Source organism: Mastigoproctus giganteus, chromosome 2 (genome assembly GCF_048544385.1).
Source record: "Mastigoproctus giganteus isolate SK-2022 chromosome 2, ASM4854438v1, whole genome shotgun sequence".
Taxonomy (NCBI): Eukaryota; Metazoa; Arthropoda; class Arachnida; order Uropygi; family Thelyphonidae; genus Mastigoproctus; species Mastigoproctus giganteus.
This window is the reverse complement of record NC_143576.1, coordinates 108,481,718-108,507,369: the sequence shown is the minus strand read 5'-3', so window position 1 is coordinate 108,507,369 and position 25,652 is coordinate 108,481,718. Positions and strand designations below refer to the sequence as shown.

Here is a 25,652-nt window from a genome sequence, read left to right as displayed (position 1 = left end):
ATGATACGATGGGTCTGAGAGGGACTTCCATCTTATGAGGTGCATATATACTTGCATGTGCACCAATGCTAGGAGTTTAGTAAATAAATTTGATGAATTTGAGGTATTGCTCAAAACATCAAAGGCAGATATTATTGGTATATCAGAGACGTGGTCTCACATAGATATAAGGAATGCAGAACTGGAATTTGGGGACTACAATGTGTACAGAAAGGATAGACAGAATAGGAAGGGAGGAGGGTTTATGCTATTAGTTAAGAAACACATAAGATCCAAGGAAGTGAAGCCAGTCAACATCACTGGACAGTGCAGTGTTGAGTCAGTTTGGTGTGACATAAGCATTGGGAGATCAAAATTGAGAGTAGGAGTGTGCTATAGGCCTAATGACTCTGATGAGTATAATAAGAAACTGTACAGGGAAATAGATTGTGCCAATAAATCAGAGAGTCTTATAATGGGGGATTTTAATTTCCCAGATATCAACTGGAATTTGTGGGTTGGTCACTCACACACTAGCAAGGCTTTTGTGGATTTATTGGATGATTGTTTTCTACATCAGCATCGGGAGGCAACTAGAGGTAGTAATATTCTTGATCTGATTATCAATAGTGATTCTTCATGCTTTAAGAATCTGCAGATAAAGGAACCATTAGGCAGCAGTGATCCCAGTGTGCTAAAGTGGGATTTACTCAAAGAGGTAACTACCATCAGGGGTAAAGGGAAGGGTTTTTGCTTTCGTATAGGCGACTACGATGGTCTGAGACAGTATTTAAATTCTATACAGTGGGACCATCTGATGATGTTACCAACAGCAAATTCAAAATGGGAAGCATTCAAAGAACTTATATTGGAAGCTACTAGGCTTTACATACAAACTAAGAAATATTGGGGACTACAAATATTTAGCCTAAATGGATGTTAGATGAACTAATGAGGCATATGGCAGAGAAGAAAAATGCATGGGATACATATAAATTAACATGTGCACAGAAGCCTATGATAGATATAAGCTGGTCTGTAACTAAGTTACAAAGGAGGTTAGGCAGGCGAAGGCAGATTACGAGAAATCTTTGGCAAAGGATACAAAGAAAAACAGCAAAGAGTTCTTTACTTATGTAAACTCTAGAAGGAAGGGAATGAATCAGATTGGTCCACTTGACATCAACTGTTGAACTGTTGATGATCCTGCTCAGGTAGCTAACAAACTAAATGAATATTTTGCATCGACATTCACACATGAGGAGTTATTCAGTGAGGGGAATGCCATATGTGTATTCAACTCTGGCAGTAAGCTAGATAATCTTGTAATAACTGAGAGTAAAGTGGAGGAGAAATTGTTGAAGATAAACACAAGAAAGGCACCTGGGGTGGATGGGATCTATCCAGTTATATTAAAGGAGGCAGCAAAGGAAGTGAACAAACCCTTAGCCATAATTATGAGAGCTTCCTTGGACTTAGGGGAGGTACCCATAGACTGGAGATGTGCAAATGTGACCCCAATTCACAAAGGAGGATCAAAGGCTGACACAAGTAATTATAGACCTGTGAGTTTAACTTCTGTTCCAGGAAAATTAATGGAGGAACTGTTTAAAGAAGCAGTGCAGGATCATCTTAACAAGGTTTCAGTTATAGCTCAGACACTGCATGGTTTGTTAAGTGAAAGTTTTGCCTGACCAATTTGATTGGATACTATGATGCAGTCACAAAAGAACTGGACGCAGGGAATTACTATGATATTATATATTTGGATCTTAGAAAAGGTTTTAATACTGTTGCACATGGAAGATTGCTGCACAAATTGGAGCAGTGTGGCATTGGAGGCAAATTGCTGCTATGGATAAAGGGATGGTTGAGGGGGAGAAGACAGAGAGTGGTAATCAATGGACACTGCTCATCTTGGACTAATGTTATTAGTGGAGTCCCTCAGGGTTCAGTTTTGGGTCTGTTATTGTTTTTTGCATTTATAAATGATATTGATGATGGTATATCAAGCTTAATGTCCAAGTTTGCAGACGATACAAAGGTTGGCAGGGTTGTTAAAGACTCTACTGATGCTATGCTGCTACAAACTGGGACTCATGAAGAACCAGGATGGAGAAGCTTTCACGTAGCGAGAGGACAATTTCTACTGTTGAGTGATGCTAAGGTTAAGGTAGAAATCTTTCTTGGTCCGCAAATTCGTGAACTTTTAAAGGATGACAACTTTGAGTGAGTCCTCCAGGGTAGTGAGAATGCAGCTTGGGAAGCCTTTAAAAGTGTTGTGCATGACTTCCTGGGAAACCGAAGGGCTGGAAACTATGTTGAGACTGTGAAGAATCTTCTAGAAAAGTATTATCAATTAGGCTGCAACATGTCACTGAAAATCCACTTTCGCGACTGTCATCTGGACTTCTTCCCTGACAACTGTGGTGCAGTGAGTGATGAGCATGGTTTGCAATTCCACCAAGACATTTCAGCAATGGAAAGAAGATATTATGGTAGGTGGAATGCTCCTTTGCTTGCTGACTACTCTTGGACAGTAGCAAGAGATGCCCCGGAAGTGGAATACAAGCAACAAGCAAAAAGAAGGCGCTATTGTGAATAGGCCACATTTTGAGAAAGTACTTTCGGTTCCTGTGCAGTTTTCTTCTGTTCTTATTTTTTTACATTTTAATTAAAAGCAATTGTGATTTATGTTGTATCAAGAAAATGTAAATATGAGATTGTTTTACTATTTTCACTCTGACTACTACTGAAATCACCATATTCTTAGACAATAGCGAAAGTACTGTATCTCAAAAACTAGAGCCAATAAAAAATTTTTGAAGCTATATTCATTTTTCTCGACCCAAAAATTAATAAAGTTTGCATATTTTAAAAAAGGAAACAAATTCAAAGAATTTTTTTCTTGAACAGTGTAATTATCCAGTTGACCTTTGAATAAATTTTTGAATAAAAAAAAGTTTACCTGCAAGGGCAACTTGTACAGGTCGACCATCACTAATCTGGCCACAGGTAATCCAGTTCCACCGCTAATTCAGACGCAATTTCCACGAACCTAATTTCAAATCTCCCGGGTCGGTGCACCGACCTGCCACTACTGTTTTGGTGGTGTTGGTTGCAGCATCAGCTGTTAGTGCAAACTTATAAACACTGGCAAGCCATTCCCACTTGTTTTTCTGCATTTGTTATTATAACCTGCTCAATTTAGCCCCAGCCATGGTTCTAATGCATAAAGGAAGTGTCTCTCATGGTGTAAAGCGCAAGCACCGTACATTGTCCATAACAGATAAAGTTGAACTTCTGAAAAAACTCAACAGCGGTGTGTCTGTGAGAAGTTTAACTCTGCTTAATTGTAAATTCCAGCAGTTTCTCTCAGTTCCTTTTATCTTAGTAATTTTCTTTTAGCCATTCCTTTTTAGATTTTTTTTTTTTTTTTTTTTTTTTACAATGCACTTGTACAAACTTACGGAAAAACACAACACAATATGATGGATAATACAGCGCGCTAACGAACTTGTTTTCACAAAATCTCTAACAATACTGACAAACTTATTGCGATGTTTGAGAGTTTATTTTATCATAATTAGTTTTATTGCATTGCTCGCCACGAGTTCAATAAACTAGTAAAAAAGGCCTACATGCTCTGGATTCATTACGAAAATTTATTTTGTTTCTCAGAGCAAACTAAACATAATTACAATTAATAAGCTTTCGGCTGGGAGGCAGCCTTCTTCAGATTGAATACATGAATGGCAGTTGGAATAGAGATGTGCACTGCCAGGATGGTGCGTGAGGTGCGCGGTTAATTGTTCGTTGATGTTTGTGGCTGTGACATATGGTGGTGACGTGGCCAGCGTTTGCCTGTGGATAGAATTACTGCCTCTGTGATGGGGTTAACTTGGCAACCACTGTTCCTGTTCAAAGAGGCATCCGAGCATTTTATATTTAACGATTCCAACCAGGTGCGCTTTAGGTAATGGTGCGACCTGTCCACAACCACAACATCGTGGTGTGGGTCGATGTCGTGGCGGGTTGTCCAGACATGCTCGGCAATAGCTGAGTGTTCTACATTTGCCAAACGGATCGCCCTTTTATGTTCTGAGAGACGTTTCTCGAGTCGACATCCAGTCTCTCCAAAGTAGCAGCTGGTGCAGTCACGGCAAGAGATGCGATAGACCAAACCGCTCTGTAGAAGAGTGGGGACGGGTGTTTTTACGTTGGAGATAAGAGAACGCAGTTTCTTGCCTGGAAGTTGGATGCATTTTATCCCATATGATTTTAGGATTCTACCGATCTGTTGTGACAGGTTGGGGTAGTATGGGATAAATGCCCTCGTGGATGACTCGTCACTGTTGGCGTTGCTGTTGGTTGTCACGTTGTCATGTGCCTGTCGATCACACCTGTCAAGGACGTCGATGGGATAGCCACACTTCGTAAGGTCTACTTTGACTCTGGTGATCTCTTTGCGTCTCTCATCTGCAGAGCTGGAGTGTGTCCAGGCGCCAGTTAGCAAGGTTCGGGCAGTGGAGAGGAGGTGGCCCCGCGTGTGTGCTGACCGGAAGTTGGTAAATTGGCCAGCACACATAGGTTTGCGATAAACTGTCGTCTTCAAGCATGTGTCTTCGTGCTGGACAAGTGTATCTAGGTATGGTATAGAGTTGTTCGACTCCAGCTCAATCGTAAACTTTATGAAGGGCGATAGTGAGTTGAGGTGGGTTAGGAGTCGTTGACCTGAGTCTCTAGGGATGACAACGAACACATCGTCTACATAGCGACACCAAAAGGCGATGTGTTCGTTGACACATCGCCTTTTGGTGTCGCTATGTAGACGATGTGTTCGTTGTTTAGTTTGCTCTGAGAAACAAAATAAATTTTCGTAATTCAATAAACTAATCACAAACGACCTTCATATGTATGCCGTAATAGCGCCACACATGTGGCCGACACGGCTTCTCAAGAAATAAAGTAAACATATGTGGTGGTCAGGTTGGGCACATATATGCAACATAAAAAACAGACTTTTTTTTATATATATATTTTAAGTGAAAAAACGACAACACTAACATTACAATATTTATTTTAGAATTACTAATCAAATTATTTCCTAAATATTTTTTGGCCCCTGGGGAATTTTTTTCTTAAACTAGCTTGGCAGTCAATGTGTTAAAAGTAGAAGGAGGTGGTTAGCTGTTGGGTAAAATGTATGTGCTAAAATAACCATCGGTGATCTGGCAAACTCACTAATCCGGCACCCCCTCAGGTCCCAATGCTGCCAGATTAGTGATGGTTGACCCGTACTAGTAAACAATGACTCTCTGACTAAAAGAAAATTTCATACAATCTAATCTAAACCTCAACTCCTGTAATTTGAATTTATGACCCCTAGTTCTGGAATTGTTTAGAACAGTGAGAATTCCACCTTCATTCATTTTACTAATCCCTCTCAGAGCCTTATAAACCTCAATCAGGTCACCTCTGAGGTGCCTGATAGGCAAACTTTGTAGCCCATCTTTGGTCCCTTTCGAGAAACTTGATGTTTATTTTTCAGATGAGGTCTCCATACTTAAACACAGTATTCCAAATATGATCTTACAATTGCCTTATACAATCTATACAGGATAGCGTTTGATAAATCATTGGTAGGACACCATGGGTTTTCCAGGCTGCTTCTCTGCACTGCTCAGAAAACTTCATCTGTTCCTGTATTGTAACTCCCAGATCCCCTTCCTCCTCCACTGTTTTTAATTCAACCCCACCAAGTGTATAATTTATTCGAGGGTTGCTTTTCCCGAAGTGTAAGAACTTTCATTTAGCAGCATTAAAACATAGCTGCCACTTCTCTGGCCATTTCTGAAGTTTGTTTAACTCATCCTGAAGGAGTGCTGCTTGGAACTGATCATTAACAACTCTGCCAAACTTTAAATCATCTGAAAATTTTGACATTACGCCTTCTATCCCTTATTTGATGTTATTTATGAAAATGAGAAAAAACAGTGGTCCAAGAACTGATCCCTGAGAGACTCTACTCCTGACATTACACCAATCTGAAGAATATCCATTAATCACAATTCGCAACACATTGGCAGTTCTCCAATCCAGAGGAATCCCCCACGAGTCCAAAGATGCTCTCATAATTAACCTCAATTGTTCAATACACTCCCTCGCACTCTCCCTCAAAACTACAGGGTATATGGCATCAACTCTGGGAGCATGACTTTATGCTCAAAAGTTTTTCTAATAAACAATCATTTCTAATTATGACATCACCAATTTCATATGGCTCAGTCTCACTTGCACAGCTTCTTTTCAGCATAAAGGGTCTTTCATCAGTAAAGACAGATGCAAAGTACCTGTTCAATTCATCTGCAACATCAGTTGGGTTTTCTAAGATTTTCCCACACCCAGTGCATGCACGAGAATCCAAGCTGATTCGCTTTTTTCTTCCTTGTATTCACATAAGTGGAAAATTCCTTGTCCCCATTCTTTGTTCTCTTAGCCAGCCTTGACCTTCCTGACCTATTTGTGGTACTATTACAAATCAACTTGTACCCGTTGTGGGCTTCAGTACTTTTCATCACTTTGTAACTGTCCCATGCTATCTTTTCTGCTCTGTTTGACCAGCTAGCTCTGCAGCCATCCATTTCAGCATCCCCCTCCTGCAATATTTTCTGAACAGTACGCATGCATTCATGATTTCTGTGATTTTTGCTTTAAAAGTATTCCATATTTCAAATGTATTCACCATCCCTCAGCATTCTGGCCAGTTCACAGATGCCGCATAGCAGCTTAAACTTTCCCTCTTCTGAAGTTTAAACTTGTGCCTTTACCTGTAATTACTTCAACATCTTTCTTCATCTTCCAGCTGATGATTGCATGATCACTTGCTGACAATGGTTCCTGTACTTTAAGCCCTGTGATATCATCTCATTTGTTAGTAATGATGAGGTCAAGAATATTCTTGCCCCTAGTTCTTTCTCTAATATGCTGGTACAAATAATAATTATCTAATTTATTTAAACAAGTTTTTCCCCCATCCTAAGTTTCCCCTCACTTATTCCAATCAATCTGTGGCAGATTAAAGTCACCCCATAATCAGACATTCATGCTTTCTTGCCAATTCCATTTGCACGTAAAGGTACTCGTTATATTCTTCATAATCTTCTGGTCTGTAGATTACTCCCACTCTCATTGTTCCTTTGCCTCTGACTAACTCACACAGGCGCCTCCGTAGCCAAGTGGGAAGGAGCAGCAGTGCATAGCACACACTTCTTGATTAGACCAGGGTTCGAGCCCGTCACCACCAAATACGGACGATGCGGAAAGGTCATGAAATGACCACCGCATATTCTCGAAGCAATATGGCCTTAGTTGCTAATGCTCCTAAAAACCAAATAACAACAACAATAACGACTAATTCACACCGCTCAGCTTCTATGCTGGTAGACATAACTTCAGACTGAGAAAAGCTCTTTTCGTGCTCAGGCTGATTTCGATAAGAAGCATGAGCCCTCCACCCCTTCTATCTTTCCTAATTACATTATACATACTATAGTGGAACTCGTCATCACCAATTTCCAGGTGGCACCTCGTTTCTGTTAGCTCTACTATATGAGCATTACTTGTCAAAATCAGGAGTTCAAATTCGGCCATTTTATTGACAATGCTCCTGACATTACTGTAGACACAGTTGAGACTAAGTAATCTTCTATGGTTTATTGAAGTTATTTATGTTTGTATCCAAAGCTATATCTTTCCTTTTATTTGAAACATTGCTACCCTCAGAACATCCTATCAACATTGGCTCTTGTGGCAACAAAGACTTCTTGAGGTGAGTGTATGCATTCAGTAATGCTGCGTTCTTATGTACCGCCAGTAATCAAAATAAAATTTGCCACCCTAAATGTTAAATACTGATAAGTGTTAACCAATCAGAAAACAATATCAAAAAAATTCGGCACCCTCTTGAATTGCCACCCGTGAACGACGCTTACCTTGCCTATCCCCTTGCGGCTGCCCTTGAATGCATTACTTTGACCCATATCATCAGATAAACACACATTATCTAAAATACCCAACTCTTCCCTAACCAGCCATTTCCTTGAACTCTTAGGATATCTTCAATGATACTGGCAAAACTCCTTACATCACCTTTGTTCAAATCAATACCGGCTCTACAAAATAGATTTCTACTACCTACAAATGCAGGCCACACCGATAACCTCCCCCCCCCTTCACCAAGAGCTTTGCATATTCCCTCAAGTCTCAATTTAATCCACAAGGCTTTCAGCATATAGTCCCTCCTATAATGTCTAGGCAGAATTGCAGACATATACACATTGTGACCTAATTTTCTCAGCATAGTCCTGTATTTCTCCAACAGATGGCCAGGTCATGTATGCTTAATATCATTCATCCCCACATGAATAATAATTCCCTCTCTCTCTTTACCTCCCTTAAAATCTGACAATCTGTTGGTAATATCATCAATTATAGCTCCTGACAAACACTCTGGTTCTAGACCACTTATCTCTATTACAAAAAATGTTATCTGTTTCCTTGACAATAGAGTCATCCAATAAAACTTGATCACCTTCAACCAGAGCAGTCTGCTCTCGACTATTCTTTTCTGGGTCCCAAATCGGGGGGGGGGGGGTGCCCCACTTGCAGGTCAGGAGATACTTGAGTCCCTGATGAGCTCCCAGTTACGTTTGTTTCTTGGCAAGCACGCATTATTTCAGTGACTCAAATTCATCTTGTAATGCACCAGGTTGTAATTTGGTACATTCCTTATATTGGTTGCAAAGAAAAGAATTGCCAGATGAGCTAGGTCTGTCTCCTAGGCCAGCCTTAAAATACATGCAATGGGCTGTACAAATGAAGTCAAGACTCACACTGGAAATGCTTGTGGGCATTTCCATTGTGCAGAGTGGCTGAAAATTTAAAAAAAATGGAGTTCATTTGCTAAAAGCAAAAAATTTCTTTTGTGCTGAGCTGTAAATCAGAACAAATTTTATAATTTTATAAACATTTTATTCATATACATATAGTAACATCAGCACACAAGCAAAAAACAAATAAAACTGTGTCAAGTCTAAATAAAAGCCAAGCATTACTGCAAAGCTCAGTCAGAGTGGAAATACTAAGTAGTTTTTAATTTCATGTGCCTTTACATTTATGGCACTCATTGGTTGACCGCTTAAGAATGACTGCTCATATGTGTTATGCCATACCATTGCCTTAACATTTGCATTTTGAATGCAGCTGTGCATTGTGGTGCATCACCCCTAGAGCTGTTTTCCACTTATACGCTTAAAGGTAGCAAACATGTTAAAAACAATTTGCACAACTAAGAGATGAGAAGAATAATGCGCTGATCTTGTTATTTGATGGTGGTACAAACTGGTATTTTAGGTTATGTTATATATACAAAGTTACATTATAAAATGTTTGCATTGTTAAAATTTATTGTTTACATAAAGTTAGATTATAAAAACATTTGCATTGCTATAAATTCATTGTTTACATAAATTTACATTATAAAAATGTTTGCATTGCTATAAATTTATAGTTTTTAGGTCTAACAAAAACACTTCTCGTACTGATCGTTACACTGCTACAGAAGTATGCAAGAAACTTCCGAGTAGTTTCCTCTTATATTAATGGCATAACAATTGCAGCAGAATTCAAATGTTCTTCTTTCAGTACAACAGAAGGTTGGCAAAAGTCAACCTCAAAATGCCAAGTAATTACTTGGCTTACTTAATGAAAGAGAGAGAGAGAGAGAGAGAGAGAGAGAAAAATAATAATCACGCTACAGAATTTAAATTGAAAGTTCCATTTAGCAGCTCCCAAAAAAGCTTTGCACTCCGGAATACATTGATAGCAGATATTTATAGCTGAATAGCATTAACTTTGCCCTAAGAAGAAAGCAAAGGTAAAAAACTCAAAGATAATTAAGTCCTTTTGCCTTGAAAGGCTACTTCATATTGACATTGGTCACTGTGGGCTGAAGTTATCTGTTTTTATATATGCCATGTTGCATTGGTTTTTATTCTATAGAATATAGCCTTCCATGACAACTTAGCCAACACAATACATTGCTGTCTGCCACTCGTTTGGAGAAGTCGGCGTTTTATTCCTATCAACAACTGGAGGCATTTGTAAAGTCCTCGTGTGAAGCTGTAGTTAGCTGATCGTACTCAGAGAGAGAGTGTCAGGTCTTTCCCTATGCTTCCCTAAAGTTCAGTTTTTCTAATTTATCAAACCCCTGTAAAGAATAGAAGGAAACCTAGTTATAAAAATGCATTTCTGTTTTCATAAGGTTACATGTGTTACAGTGCTATTATTCATACACAGCTATGTTGAATTACAAAGTGGTGATTTAAAAAGTATACTTGAAAATGCATCTATATTCAGCATAATTTTATGCATAATTATTGTGATCCAGAGATTCAAGCTATAAATATATTTTATTAATCACTGTGTAATGGTACTTTTGTAAAAAAAAAAAAAAAAATTTAAGATTTAAATATTGATAAAAGATAAAAAATGTTATTGTTATTAATTTATTACATTTTTTATAAGTGATATAAATATTTCCCAATTACCATTTTGCTAAAAAAGTTTATTTTTCAGAAATTTGCAAGTGTTCCATTATTCTTAAAGTGTTTGGAGATTATGTTGATCATAGCTTTCGTCATCTTATACTGCATTGGACGAATCCTTAATGTCGGGCTATTTTTTGACCCATATAATGGAAAAGTGATACTCTGTGTTGGCCTATTATATTTCTATTACCGGACGATTGCAATTTATTTGCCAATTTCTCCTACTTTAGGGCCTCTTCTGTATCGAGTTAAACTAATGGTAATCTTCCTGTCTTCCAATCAGTTATTAAAGACTTATTACATATACTTAAGTATCATGTATATGAATGCTAGCTAACTAGGAACCTATATATAGTGGATTCTGATTATTTGGTCCACCAGTTAATCGGGGCAGCCGTTTATTTGGGACAAATCTTAAAGAACAGAACCAAATCAAGAAAATAGCCAGAGTTTACTTTGCTTAATCGGGGCAGGAGACCACAGCACTCGACATTACCCTACGATTCTCTCCGACCATACCACATGATTCGGTCAGATTTTTGGAGGTCAAGCTATAAAACAAAAAAAACAATTAGCAGTCCCCTGTTTATTGGGCTTTTCTGTTATGTTATTATAAATGGATAGTAAACTCGATATTATTGAATGCCGACAACTGGAATTCTGTGGGTTATTATGGTGAAATGTGTTTACACCCCCATGAAATCTTCACTCATACAAAAAAAATTAATTTTCAGAACCGTCTCTTCATTCCTATTTTTTAACTTCGTAACTTGTTACTCCATTCTCACTTGCACGTTTTGTGTTACTTGCAATTTGTGTGTACCAGTTGGTTGCTTATCTTTTTTACTGTTATAAATTTTAACCCCCACCCACAAATGTTACTGAACAGAAATTTCAACTAGTTAGTATGTGCATTAGCATTAGCAAGGGCACACGATGCAAGAAATCAAGCTTATATGGCATCACCCAAAAAAACACACACACCCTTCTCATTTTACCCATTCACTCACTCCAGATGTTTGTCTAGTTCTGCCTTGAATCTGTTTAAGCTATCAACTTCTACAATCACAGATAGAAGTTTGTTCCAGCAATCGACCACCCGCTGGCTAAAGGCAAACTTCCGCACATATGTCCTACAGCTGTCTTTCCTCAATTTGAATTTATGCCCTCTCAGGCGATTATTTTGAGCAAGAAGAAGAATCCCATCAGCATTGAGCATGCTGAAACCATTCAAGGCTTTATACACCTCAGTCAGATTACCTCTCAGATGCCTAGTCTCCAGACACTGTAATTTTCAAAGCTTAAGCCTTCCTTCATAAGAGCAACCCTTTCTTCCATTCACTGATCTAGTTGGCCCTTCTCTGTACTCGTTCCAACAGCTCTACATCCATCTTAAAATGAGATCTTCAGACCTGTATACAGTACTCAAGGCGTGGCCTCACTGTTGCATTATACAAAGGGATAATCACCTCTTATTCCTGCTAGAAAAATTCCTGTATATCATTGACAAGACACCATGAGCTACTCTTGCAGACTGTCTGCAGTGCTCAGAAAACTTCATATCTGCACAATTACCCCTGCACAATCAAGGTCTTTTTCACTCTATCACTGTCAGTGTAGTACCAGACAATTGATACATTACTCTGGGGTTACTGCTTCCCATATGCAGTACTTTACATTTGTAAATGTTAAACTTAAGTTGCCACCACTCAGTCCATCTGCTCAACTTTTCTACATCCTGTTGCAGCAGCATACTGTCATTGGTGTCATTAACAACCCTGATAACCTTCGTATCATCTACAAACTTGAACATTAAGCCTGATATATCATCATCAATATCATTAATCAATACAGAAAACAATAATGGACCCAACACTGGACCTTGGGGGACTCCACTAATAACATTAGTCCATGAAAAGCAGTGTCCATTGATTTCCAGCTCTCTATCTTCTCCCACTCAATCATCCCTTTTTCCTTAGCAACAATTTGCCTCCAATGCCACACTGCTCCAATTTGTGCAGCAGTCTTCCATGTGCCACAGTATCAAAAGCCTTTCTAAGATCCAAATATATGATATCAAAATTATTCTTTTGCATCCAGTTCCTTTGTGACTACATCATAGAATCCAATCAAATTGGTCACACAAGACTTCCCCTTAACAAACCCTTGCTGTGTTCAAGCTATAACTGAAATCTTGTCTCAACGATCCTGAAATTCTTCTTTAACCAGTGCCTCCATTCATTTCCCTGGAACAGAAGTTAAACTAACGGTCTGCAATTACTTGTGTCACCATTTGATCTTCCTTAATGAACTGGGGTCACATTTGCACAACTCCAGTCCACGGGTACTTCTGCCGAGTCCAAGGAAGCTCTCATAATTAAACTAAGGGTTTGCTTACTTCCTTTGCCGCCTCCTTTTATATAACTGGATAGATTCCAGGTGCCTTTCTTACGTTTATCTTCAACAATTTCTCCTCCACTTTACTCTCAGTTATTACAAGGTTATCTAGCTCACTGCCAGAGTTTACTTCACCTCTGGCATTCCCCTTCCTGAATAACTCCTCATGTGTGAATGTAGATGCAAAATAATCATTTAGTTTGTTAGCCACCTGAGCAGGATCATGAACAGTTGAACCATCAATATCCAGTGGACCAATCTGATTCATCCCTTTCCTTCTTGAGTTTACATAGGTAAAGGACACTCTTTTCTGTTTTTCTTTGCATCCTTTGCCAAGGATTTCTCATAATCTGCCTTTGCCTGCCTAATCTCCTTTGTGACTTGGTTACAGACCAGCTTATATCTATCATAGGCTTCCATGTCACCCATTAATTTGTATGTATCCCATGCATTTTCCTTCTCTGCCATATGTCTCATTAGTTCATCTGACATCCATTTAGGCCTAAACCTTGAACAATATTTCTTAGTTGGTATGTAAAGCCTAGTAGCTTCCAAGATATATTCTTTGAATGCTTCCCATTTTGAATTTGCTGTTGGTACATCATCAGTTGGTCCCACCATATAAAATTTAAATACTGTCTCAGACCATCGTAGTCGCCTTAACGAAAGCAAAAACCGTTCCCTTTACCCCTGATGGTAGTTACCTCTTTGAGTAAATCCCACTTCAGCACATTGTGATCACTGCCAACTAGTGATACCTTAATCTGCAGATTCTTAGTGCATTAAGAATCACTACTCATAGTCAGAAAAGAGTATTACTCCCTCTAGTTGCCTCTTGAACATGCCGCTGTAGAAAACAATCATCCAATAAATTCACAAAAGCCTTGCTAGTGTGTGAGTAACCAACCCACAAACTTCAACCAATCGCTGGGAAATTAAAATCCCCCATTATAAGACCTCTGAATTACTGGCCCACTATTTCTCTGCACAATTGCTCATTATACTCATCAGATTCATTAGGCCTATAACACACACACCTACTCTCATTTTTTCCTTTCCCAGTGCTTATGTTACACCAAACAGACTCAACATTGCATTGTCCACCAACGTCAATTGGATCCACTTCCTTAGATTTTGTGTTTCTTAACTAACAGCATAATCCCTCCTCCCTTCCTGTCCTGTCTGTCCTTTCTGTACACATTGTACTTCCCACATTCCAATTCTGCACTGCTTATGTCTGTGTGACACCACGTTTCTGATATCCCGAAAATATTTGCCCTTGATGTCTTGACCAGCACTTCAAGTTCATCAAATTTATTAACTACACTCCTAGCATTGGTCTACATGCAAGTATACGTGCACCTGTTTCTACTCTTAGTTACCCCAACACAGCTCATGTATTTACTTGTTCCACTCTGACTCCCAGCAGTCCTGGAAATCCCACTGCCTTGTTTTCCAGGCTGCTGTTCAATTGCATTTCAATAGAAGCAGTGCAAATTTCACCTCTGCCAGCGGCTACTCTTAATTTGTTAGTCTGTGTATTCCCCCCCTCCCAAGCTAGCAGTTTTCCGACCCATTAAGGTATGCAAGTAAGCATAAATTTATTTTATTTTGCTAACCTGTGGAAAATATTCTTCTGATTTTCACGTATCATTTAATTTTTTAATTGGTAAGGTAATAAAGTGTAAATTTGTACTTAATATATCTTTACTTTTATAGCCTGTGGATAATATTCTTCCTAATTTCGCTAATTAGAATCACTGTTTAATAGAATTAAAATTGAATTCACAAACCTGATCACAGTGACCCTCACTTACCACGTATATAGTGAATGGCACTTTACTATGGTGAGTCCATCATAACATGATTTGATCATACAGAAAATTAATCGTAAAGCTGTATTTTTAACTATTTACGTTAAAATTTGCATAATTGGGGCAACCGCTTAATCAGGCCAAAATGCACTAGTCCTGACGTGTCCCAAATAACCAGAATCGACTGTATATAAAAATGTCTGTTTCCTATTAATAAATGTTATGGAATAATAAATGTTTTGGAATAATGATTTCAAGGCTCTCAGCTAGTCATAAAGTTACCAACAGCAGTAAACAATTTTGTAAGAATTGCATTGTATTATCAGATGCATCAGAAGCAAAAATTTCTTGCAAACTTATGTTCGTCATTTGTAATATATCCATAAGTATAATGGATAAATTTAATGAACACAGTATAATGAACTTTTTAAAATAAATATTAGATAGTAGGCATGTAAACTGTATTGCCAAAAGTACTGGCACACCCACATTTCAAGATATTATTGAAACAATATTTAATAATATGTAAGCCTACCTTTGACCTTAATTACACACAGCGTCCTCGTCAGTAAACTCCAAACCATTTTTGATAAAAGGAAGACAGTATTTTGGTACATTCATCCCATTGGAGTTAAGGTTAGGGCCTCTGGGCAGGCCAATAAAGGCTGTACAGGTGATCTGGTGAGTATGGGCTTGGCAAACCCAGGGTCCTGAGCTGGCTATCACCATTTTTTTTATTTCTTAGTGATTTCTTTCTACCCCTCTCTCACTCTCAGGGTAACTTGGAATTTTTTTTTTTGGTTAGTGCAGCATAAACCCTGAGCTTCCTTGCACCATATGGCTAATAATAATAATAAATAATATATACAACTTTTTGACAAGGTAAGGTAACCTTTTTAAAGGTTCCCAAAATCTCAATCTTCTTCAAATTTCAATTTTTCCTAGTACATTATAACCCTAGTTATACTGCATCATCATGTAGAAACAGAAAAGGGGGGTATCCACTGATGCCAAAATGTAGGAAGAGTGGAATTATCCAGAATAGCCATGTATCTCATGGTATTAATTGTTCCAAGAGCAAATGCCAATCATCCAAGCCTAAACAACCCCAGAGGGTAACAGCATCTCTGCCAAACTTAACAGTTGGGATGAAACACTGGTAAATAGTGTTCTATTGTTATCCACCAAACTGAAATGTGGTCATTAGATGAAACCTTGCACTGTCACTCCATAATTATTAGTTGGTTGATTGGATTATTAGATTACATCAGCAAAGCACAAAGTAGCAGGAGTGCTGTGGCTCAGGGGAGAACCAAAGGGGGTGATTCTCCAATGCATCACAGCCTAAAAAAATGTGCAACTTGTGGAATGATTGTGGATTTTCTGGAACAGGACATGATCAAGCCATGGAGGATGTCTTTATGTGTGCTAGGTGCAGAGAGAGAGAGAGAGAGAGTCAAGAAATTAGGTACCAACTCAGCATTCTGCTGGGTGTTTATGAGAGTTTGAAGAGTAGGGCAGATGCCCTCAAAGGAAATAAAATGGGGGACCCCATTTTATTTCAGCTGAAAGCTTTTTCAAGCTTTCAGCTGTCCAACTCAATGCCAGAAGTCACTCTTGTGCATCAGGCAACACAGCGGCAATCATCAGGCAGAGTGCACCGGTCCCACAAGAGCTAGTTATTGTTGGTAACTCTATCTTCAGGAAGATGAGAAATGTATTATGCAAAAAGTACAGAGTATGTCTGCCAGAGGAAAAGTTGATGAAGTTGTAGAGCAGATATCAATTTTTAAGGGCAAAAAAAGGGTGATATTGTTGTACACGTTGGCAATAATGACATTAAAAGTAGATCTGCAAACTTACTTAACAAGTACAGTTAAGTAATTAAGTTAAGTACAGTTAAGTCAAGTACAGTCGATGTTGAGAAAAAGTTGCAAGTTAGGGTTAAATTTGCAAGTGTCTGCAATTCTGCCCAGACACGATAGGAGGGAATATATGACGTTGAGAGCCTTGTCAATCAATTCATCCCTGGAGAGTTGGGCAAGGATCACGGGGTAGAATTTTTTTCAGCATGGTCTATGCTTGTTAACAGGAGGGATTGCTTCTCAGGGATGGGACACACTTAAATAGAAAAGGTGCAAGAATATTTACTAATGCTATTGAGGCACTGTGATAGGTGGGTCTAAAAACTGCTAGCTTGTGGGGTTTCACAGATTAACAGTAGCCACAGGCAGAGGTGAAAAGGATTCTTGCACTGCTTCTATTGAAATGAGCAGCAGCGTGGAAAGCAAGGTGCTGGGGATATCCAGTACTGCTGTGAGTTATCATGGAACAAGTAAATACATAGCTGTGTTAGGATCACTAAGAGTAAGAACAGGTGCATGTACACCAATGCTAGGAGTTCAGTAAATAAATTTGATGAATTTGAGGTGCTGGTAAAGGCATCAAAGGCAGATATTATTGGGATATCAGAGACGTGGTGTCACACAGATATAATGAATTCAGAATTGAAATTTGGGGAGTACAAGGTGTACAAGAAAGGCTAGACAAGATAGGAAGGGAGTTCTAAGGATGTTCATCCATGTCAGCTGGATGTTCATCTAAGGATGTTCATCCAGCTGACATGGATGCACTGGGAAAGCAAAATTGAAAGTAGGAATGTGTTATAGGCCTAATACTCTGATGAGTACAATGAACAACTGTACAGCTTAGTATAGAGAAGTAGAGTGGATCAGCAAATCAGATTGTCTTATAATGGGGGATTTTCACTTCCCAGATAATGACTGGAAATTGTGGGTTGGTCACTTGTACAGTAGCAAGGCTTTTGCAGATTTGTTCGATGATTGTTTTCTGCAGCAGCAAGTTTGAGAGGCAAATAGAGGGAGTAATACTCCTGATCTGATTATCAGCAGTGATTCTTCATGCATTAAGAATTTGCAAATAAAGGAACCACTAGGTGGCAGTGATCATAGTGTGCTGATGTGGGATTTACTTAGATGTAACTACTATCAAGGGTAAAGGGAAGAATTTTTGTTTTCCTAAAGGTAACTATGGTGGTCTCAGACAGTTTTTAAATTCTATACTATGGCACCAACTGATGATGTTACCCAGGGGTCGGCAAACTTTTTTTGGAAAGGGCCAGATCGTAAAATTTTTAGCCTCAGTGAGCCAGTTAGCAAGCTCGAAGATATTTACATGGGTAATTCTACTCATAGAGCAACAAAAAAAAAAAACAGGTTCAAAATCTTTTTATTAGGAAGTTAAATTTTACATAATATTTATATACATGCTGACACTTACAAAAAAATGAATAAAATATTTCCATTTATTAATAAACGTATTATAGAACTGGTTAAATTTTGTACTAATGCGATGAATGTAATTGTTTTTTCTGAGATAATATTTCATCATACTGGAATTCGAAGTTAGTACTTCCTATCATTAAAGTTGTTTGGAAATGGTCATCCGTTAATAATGATCTGTGTTGCGATTTTACATATTTCATTTTCAAAAATGTCTTTTCACATTGGTAAGTACTCCCAAATACAGATATAAATCCCCGTGCGTATGATTTTAATTGACCGTATTTATCTTCCAAAAGATATTTATAGAATTGGGTTAGATCCATTTCTTTAAACCTAACATTTAGCATATCATCATTTTGCATATCAATCACTTCCAGTTGAAGGTCTGATGGAAGCTTCTCAAATGTACAGCCAAATGGATTTTGAAATATGGAAATGTCTTTTGCACTTGCATCAAGAGCCAAAAAATGCTGTTGTAACTGTAGTTTGAGTTCAGAAAATATATCCACCACAAATTTTTTTGGCAATGGGGATTTCACTAATAATTGAAATTTTTTACAGCATGGAAAATGGTCAAACTTGGTTAATGTGATTTTTGTTTCAAACAGTGCAAATTTTTGACGATATGACTTTATGATAGAATACGTTTCACATATGAGCACTGTTTTCCCCTGTAATTTTAAGTTAAATTCGTTAAGATATCCCATGATGTCTGTAGCAAATGCTAATTTCCATAGCCATTCATTGTTAGATAATAGTGGTTGTGGGCAGTTTTTCTCATTTAGAAAAATTTCTATTGCAAAAAATCTCAATAAAACTTTTCCATTGCTGAGCCATCGAACTGCTGTATGGTAGGGCAAACCAGAATATTTGGCTTCAATCTCTAATAAAAAATCACGAAACTGACGATAGTTAAGTCCATGAAAGCGAATAAAGTTAACTGCTGACACAACTGGTTCAATAACACATGACAGATTGAGGTGTTTCCCACAAAGAGCCAGCTAGTGAATAATACAATGAATTACCAGAGGTTTTGAACATTTAGCTTCTTCACAAGCCTTAAAAATTTGTCCAACTAATCTTTTCCCCGTTCCACACATATTTTTACCACCATCAGTTGTGACACATTTTAACTGATTCCATTGCAAATTGTACTGTGTTAGCATTTTCTCGACTTCCTTGAAGATATCTTAGTCTGTAGTTGTTCCATGCATGCAGACTATTCATAGAAGCTAATTCTTCAGTAACCTCAAACTCAGTATTGACTCCTCGAATAAACAGCAACAATTGGGCAGTATCAGTAATGTCTGTAGACATCAAGAGCCAACGAAAACCACTTGAAATTTTTTGCCTTGTCTTTTAATTGACTCCTGATGTGGCTCCCGATGTCCTCAACTCTTCTAACAGTTGTTCTCGCCGAAAGACTGACAGATCGAAACAAATACATTTTCTCTGAACACATTTTTTCGGCTGCCACAAGCAAACATGATTTAATTAATTTACCATCGGTAAATGGTTTCCCTTTCTTGGCTAATAAATGAGCTATTCGTAAGCTTACTTTAGTTACTGCTTCATTATAATTTTTTATTTTAACGAATAAATTGCATTGTGAGGATGCATTATGTTTTAAGCTTTCCAATTTTAGCTTCCGTCGATTTTCTGTGAGTTTTGAATATTGTGCCGCATGCTTACTTTGGTAAAGACGATGTATATTGTACTCTTTTCGCACAGCTATTGTGTCATTACATAATAAACATGATACTTTGTCATTTATTTCTCTGACAAAATAATTCACACTCCATTCAGTTTTAAAAGCACGACATTCAAAGTCCACTTTTCTCTTCATATTTGGTCTTGAGGGTGACATGGAAACGGTGGGTAATAAATAAAAGGGAAAAAAAAGATCACAGAGCGGCATGACAGACAATACCATGTGCGGCGCTGAGAGAAATGCTGGCAACACTTGTTCTATGGTAGACGACAGAATGCGAATATGTGACGCCAGTAGCCTCACGTGCGGTCATTATTCTCACTCAACTATCAGCTATTGCAGCGCGTAATTTGATTTATTTTTAATTTTTTTCATGTAAAAAACAATATTAACCCGCAGGCCGGATTAAAAAGAGGGGGTGGGCCGGATTTGGCCCGTGGGCTGTAGTTTGCCGACCCCTGATGTTACCGACAGCAAATTCTAAATTGGAAGTAATCTTGGAAGCTACTAGGCTTTTCATACCAATTAAGAAATACTGTTCAAGGTTTAGGCTTAAATGGATGGCAAATGAACTAATGAGACTTGTGACAAAGAAGAAAAATGCATGGGATGCATATAAATTATCAGCTGACACAAGACTACATTAGACATAAGCTAGTCTGTAATCAAGTCACAAAGGAGGTTATGCAAGCGAAGGCAAATTATGAGAAATCTTTGGTAACAAAAAAAACCAGCAAAGGCTTTTTTACGTATGTAAACTCTAGAATGAAGGGAATAAATCAGGTTGGTCCACTTGTATCAATGGGTAATTGACCCATTGTTGATGAACCTGCTGAGGTAGCTGAGAAACTGAATGAGTATTTTTCATCTACGTTCACACATGAGCAAATGTATAGAGAAGTGGATGACAGAAGCTTATCAAACTCTGGCAGGGAGCTAAATGATTTTGTAATACCTGAGGGCAAAATGAAGGAGAAATTTTTGAAATTGAACATAAGAAAAGCACCTGAGGTGGATGGGATCTATCCAGTTATGTTAAAGGAGGCAACAAAGGAAGTAAGCAAACCCTTTGCCATAAGGGGAGGTCCCCAGAACTGGAGATGTGCAAATGTATCCCCAGTTCACAAAAGGTGGGTCAAAGGGTGACACGAGTAATTACAGATCTGTTAGTTTAACTTCTGTTCCAGGGGAAAATAATGAAGTCACTGGTTAAAGAAGTAATGCAGGATTATGTAGACAAGACTGCAGTTATAGTTCAGACACAGCATGGGTTTGTTAACAGGACGTCCTGTCTGACAAATTTGATTGAATACTACAGAGTGGAAAAAAGGGTTGCTGTTACTAAGAAAGGCTTAAGTCCTGCAAATTGCAGTGTCTGGAGACTAGGCACATGCAAGGGGTTCCAATTGAGATGTATAAGGCCTTGAATGGTTTGAGCAAGTTCAATGCTGATGGGATTCTTCATCTTGCTCAGATTACTCACCTAAAGGCACATAAATTCAAATTGAGGAAAGACAATTGTAGAATAAATGTGTGGAAATTTGCCTTTAGCCAGCAGGTGGCTGATAGTTGGAACAAACTTCCATCTATTGTAGTGGAGGTCAACAACTTAAATAAGTTAAAGGCAGAACTACACAAATGTTTGGAATGAATGGGACAGGGTTTTTTTTTTTTTTTTGGCTGATGCTATATAAGCTTGCTTTCTTATGTCATATGCTTCTGCTAATGTTAATAACACAGCCTATCAGTGACCAATTATAATAAGTTAGTCAGTCTATCATAACTGGTCAATGACCAAGGAAATCAGTGCTGTGCATTGTATACTGTAGCTCTTCCATAAAATCTGATGCTGTGTAGCACCCTACATACCGTTTTATTTCTAATATCACTTCCTGTGATAAGAGACACCTTATCTCCTGATTGTCAGTATTTATTGAGGGCTGGGATCTGTGTGTGGCATTCTTCTGAGTACCCTCTGGTCTCTTTCCATAAATTTCCATGGTCTGCCTGAACATTCCCTGGCTATAATAGCACCAAGATGTTTCCAAGTGGTAATTATGTCAGCCATCATTGATCTAGGGTTCCATGAACAGATTGATGGCTAATATGGCATCCTATTATGACTCCTGATTAGAATCACTAAGCTCAATACATCTACTGTATTTCTTTGATTTGCTTAATATTGGCATATTGATAACCTTTCTTTTCTTTCTTCCAGTTAGAAAAAAATTTGAATAATTATTTCATGTGCTTTGGTATCTTATATATATAATAGAAGTCAACTAGGAATCTCATTTATAGAAATGTTCATTGGTAAGAAACATTATGAACTGGCTTTTATACCCATTCCTAAACACATGGGAGGTGGTGATATGGCTCGTTTTTCCCAACTCTCTGAGATGTCAGAAAACTTTTGGCAATATAATGTATATGTATATAAAAATAATACCAGAATATTTAAGGCTCAGTGAAGTCTATGAAACTGATATTTTAGTTTGAAAACTTATTCAGTTGATACTGCTCATTGGACTAGATTTATAACTGAAATTTAATATCCTCTTATTATTGTGTGTGGGTGTGTGTGTGTTGTTGAACTTCTAAAAAATTAACTGTCCGCTTATAGTGATTCATTATTTGTCTGAAGTGACCAAAATTTGATTTGATGTTCCTGACAGAAAAAAAATAGGGATTGTATATGGGAAACTCTATCCAGATTTTTTTTTTTTTTTAACCTACATTTTCTTGATAAATTTGGCATTTTGAGATTTTTTTTTTTTTTTTTTTTTTTTTTTTTTGTGATAATTTGGAGGTTTTTTGCTTAACAGACATTATTAATTGTAGTAAGTGAATAGTTTCAAATAACTTATTGATTACAGAGATGTCTTTATTTTTGTATTTAATTATATATTTATAAAGTTAAACATAAAAATAAAGTTGAATATTGCTATCATGAAAATTTCAATATTTAAACTGTGGCAGAAAGTTTGTAAACAGAACCAGAGGTTCTTTTTCAGGGTTCTGTGGGTGAATAATCCATATTGTAGCATTTTATAAATTTTAAGTATTACACATATATTGCTTTAATAATTGTAAATAGTGTAATGTTATTACAGTTGTACTACCATATATCATATAAAATTATTGTGGTAGTAGTTTAGTATTCAGGTTTACTGCTGGAGGAGACCAATTCATTTTTATTTATTATTATTTATGTATTTTTTAATTTTAGTGAGTTTATGCCTAGGACAAGCAACAAAGCATATGACCCAGAGCAGTAAGGATGCCTTGGCTTGGAAGGGGAGGGGGAAGGAATTGGCAAAAGTATCTCTCTCTTACAAATCAAGGCCTTGTTACATCCACTGCATATAGTATGTATGCAGGTCTAACTGTAACTGGACATAAGAAATCTGCAGATTTATTCAAGTACAGGTCAAAGTTGAAAAAAAGTCGAGATTAGGGTTGAATGTGAAAGTGTTTGCAATTCTGCTCAGACACGATAGGAGGGAGTATATGATGAGAGCCTTGTTGATCAATTCAGCCCTGGAGCGATTGTGCAAGGCTCAAGGAGTAGAATTTTTTTCAGCCTGGTCTGTGCATGTTGAAGGAGTGACTGCTTCTACAAGAATGGGGTACACTTAAATAGAAAGTGTGCAAGAATATTTGCTGATGCTATCAAGGCAGTGTTAGGTGGGTCAGAAAATTGCTAGCTTTGGGGGGGGGGATACACAGACTAAAATGTTAACAGTGGCTGCAGGCAGAGGCAAAAGTGCTTCTTGCACTGCTTCTATTAGAATGAGCAGCAGCCTGGAAAGCAAAGTAAATGGAGATTTCCAGGAATGTTGGGAGTCATAGTGGACACAGACGTTCTCTCAGATATGCCAGACAAGCTGTACTTGCTACCTGGGAGTCTAAAACGCTGATAGAACTGATATTCGGGTAACACTCAAGTCAAGTGGACCCAATTTCGGCGAAGTCCGGATGGTCTGTGACAGCCAAATCCTCTGCTTGCACCTTCACGATGGTGGGACTGTTAGTAATCCTGCATATAACCTCCATGCACAAGTACATGGCGGGTGACCACCGGTTTGAATCAACGTAAGCAGAGGTCGAGGTGTGGCGCCCACACCACATGGAAGAAAGCCGCCCCTCTATGTTACCAGGCAGTACTAGGTGTTAGATGACTCTCATCAATCGGTGAAATACCACCACTTTACTTATTGGAGGCTTGAAGTGGTGGAACCCATGTTTAGTCTCTAGAGCTAAGTTCCGGTCAACCCTTCCCTATCTCTTCCATCATGCAGTATGATTGATGACTTTTGAGGTTATGATGGACGTCGTGGCGAGATACAATATTCCTTACATTTCGAGGGAACAGCTCTAAAACGTTGTTCGCAGGCCGGCCGCTTGTCCCACCCACTTTTTCTTACTATTGAATACACCATGAATTGTCAAACTAATAGAGCAAGCTTATCTGCGAAAAGATCTAAAGCGCCCAAGGACTTCCTAATTCATTTCAAAAATATACGTGGTCTCAATTCTAATCTCAACGATGTCCATTTCCACTTGCAGTCTGCCAAACCCCATGTACTTTTTCTCACAGAATCTCAGTTATCGGTTGATTCAGTTACTGCTCATGTCAGATGCCCAAATTATTCGCTGTATGATTCCTTTCTCCTCAAAGGTGGTACTTGGGCATATGTCCGTTCTGATATTCCCTGTCAGAGACTTGGCAATTTGGAATCTCCTCTCTTTGATCTTCTCTGGCTTAAAATCTCTCTACCTCATTGTGTCAAATTCATCTGTTGTCTCTACTGTTCTCCCAACTCCACTAATCACTTGGAGCTCTTCGACTTCCTCTGTTTGCAACTTGACTTTCTCCAGCCCAACTTTCCTAACAGTGAGATAATTTTCCTTGGTGATTTTAATGTTCACAACTCCAGCTGGCTTCCGTTTTCTAGTCACACCGACCCAGCAGGTCTAGATGCTGAGGCTTTTGCAATTACTAATGACCTAACACAGATTGTTCATTTACCTACAAGAATACTGGACAATCCTAATCATACAGCCAATACGCTTGATCTTTTTCTCACAAACAACCCTTCTAAGTACACGGTCGAAGTGAGAGGTCCTTTAGGCACTTCAGATCACAACTTGGTGATTGTCTCTTCTCCAATGGAACCTTTATCTCATGGCTATTCCCAACCTCGTGTTGTTTGGCATTACAAGAATGCAAAATGGGATGACCTGCAAGACTTCTTTTCCTTGGTCGGATTACTGTTTCAAAACTTCTGATGTCAACGTTTGCTCAGATCGTGTCAGTGAAATTATTCTTGCAAGAATGGTATCCTTTATCCCACACTCCACTTTAAAATCTTGTCCTTTATCTAAACCTTGGTTTTCCAATAAATGTGCTAAGTCTGTTCAAGAGAAGAATGTTGCATATCGTAATCGGCTTGTTTCTAATTCTTCAGTTTCATTTTCTGCCTACACCAAAGCTCGCACAATTGTAAAGCAGTTATTAATCAGTCCAAACTAGAGTTTGAACAGGCTAAGAGTAGAAAAACGTGCTTCTTGCCCTAATGGTAGCCGAGCATTCTGGTCTCTTCCCAAAGCTATTGGCCGCAACTTTTGCCCATCTCTGCTCCCACCTCTGTCCAAACCAGATGGTTCTGTTGTCACTTCAGCGAATGATAAAGCTGACCTGCTAGCATTCTATTTTTCTTCAAACTCATGTATTAATGATCTTGGTAAAACACCTCCCACCATTCCCAACACGCTCCATTCAATGCCTTCTGTGGTCTTCCGTCAAAAGGATATCAGAAGGATTTTGATGAAT

At 38.3% G+C, this 25,652-nt stretch overlaps 1 protein-coding gene across 1 annotated transcript in view; it reads left to right on the top strand.

Annotated features, from left to right (window-relative positions):
- LOC150089487 (transient receptor potential cation channel subfamily M member-like 2) overlaps positions 1-25,652 on the top strand; it is a 933,932-nt gene that overhangs the window by 587,464 nt on the left and 320,816 nt on the right. The window contains exon 17 of the mRNA XM_090390003.1: positions 10,618-10,848. Coding sequence (XP_090246129.1) covers positions 10,618-10,848 — 231 coding nt within the window. The remainder of the gene's footprint in view (positions 1-10,617; positions 10,849-25,652) is intronic.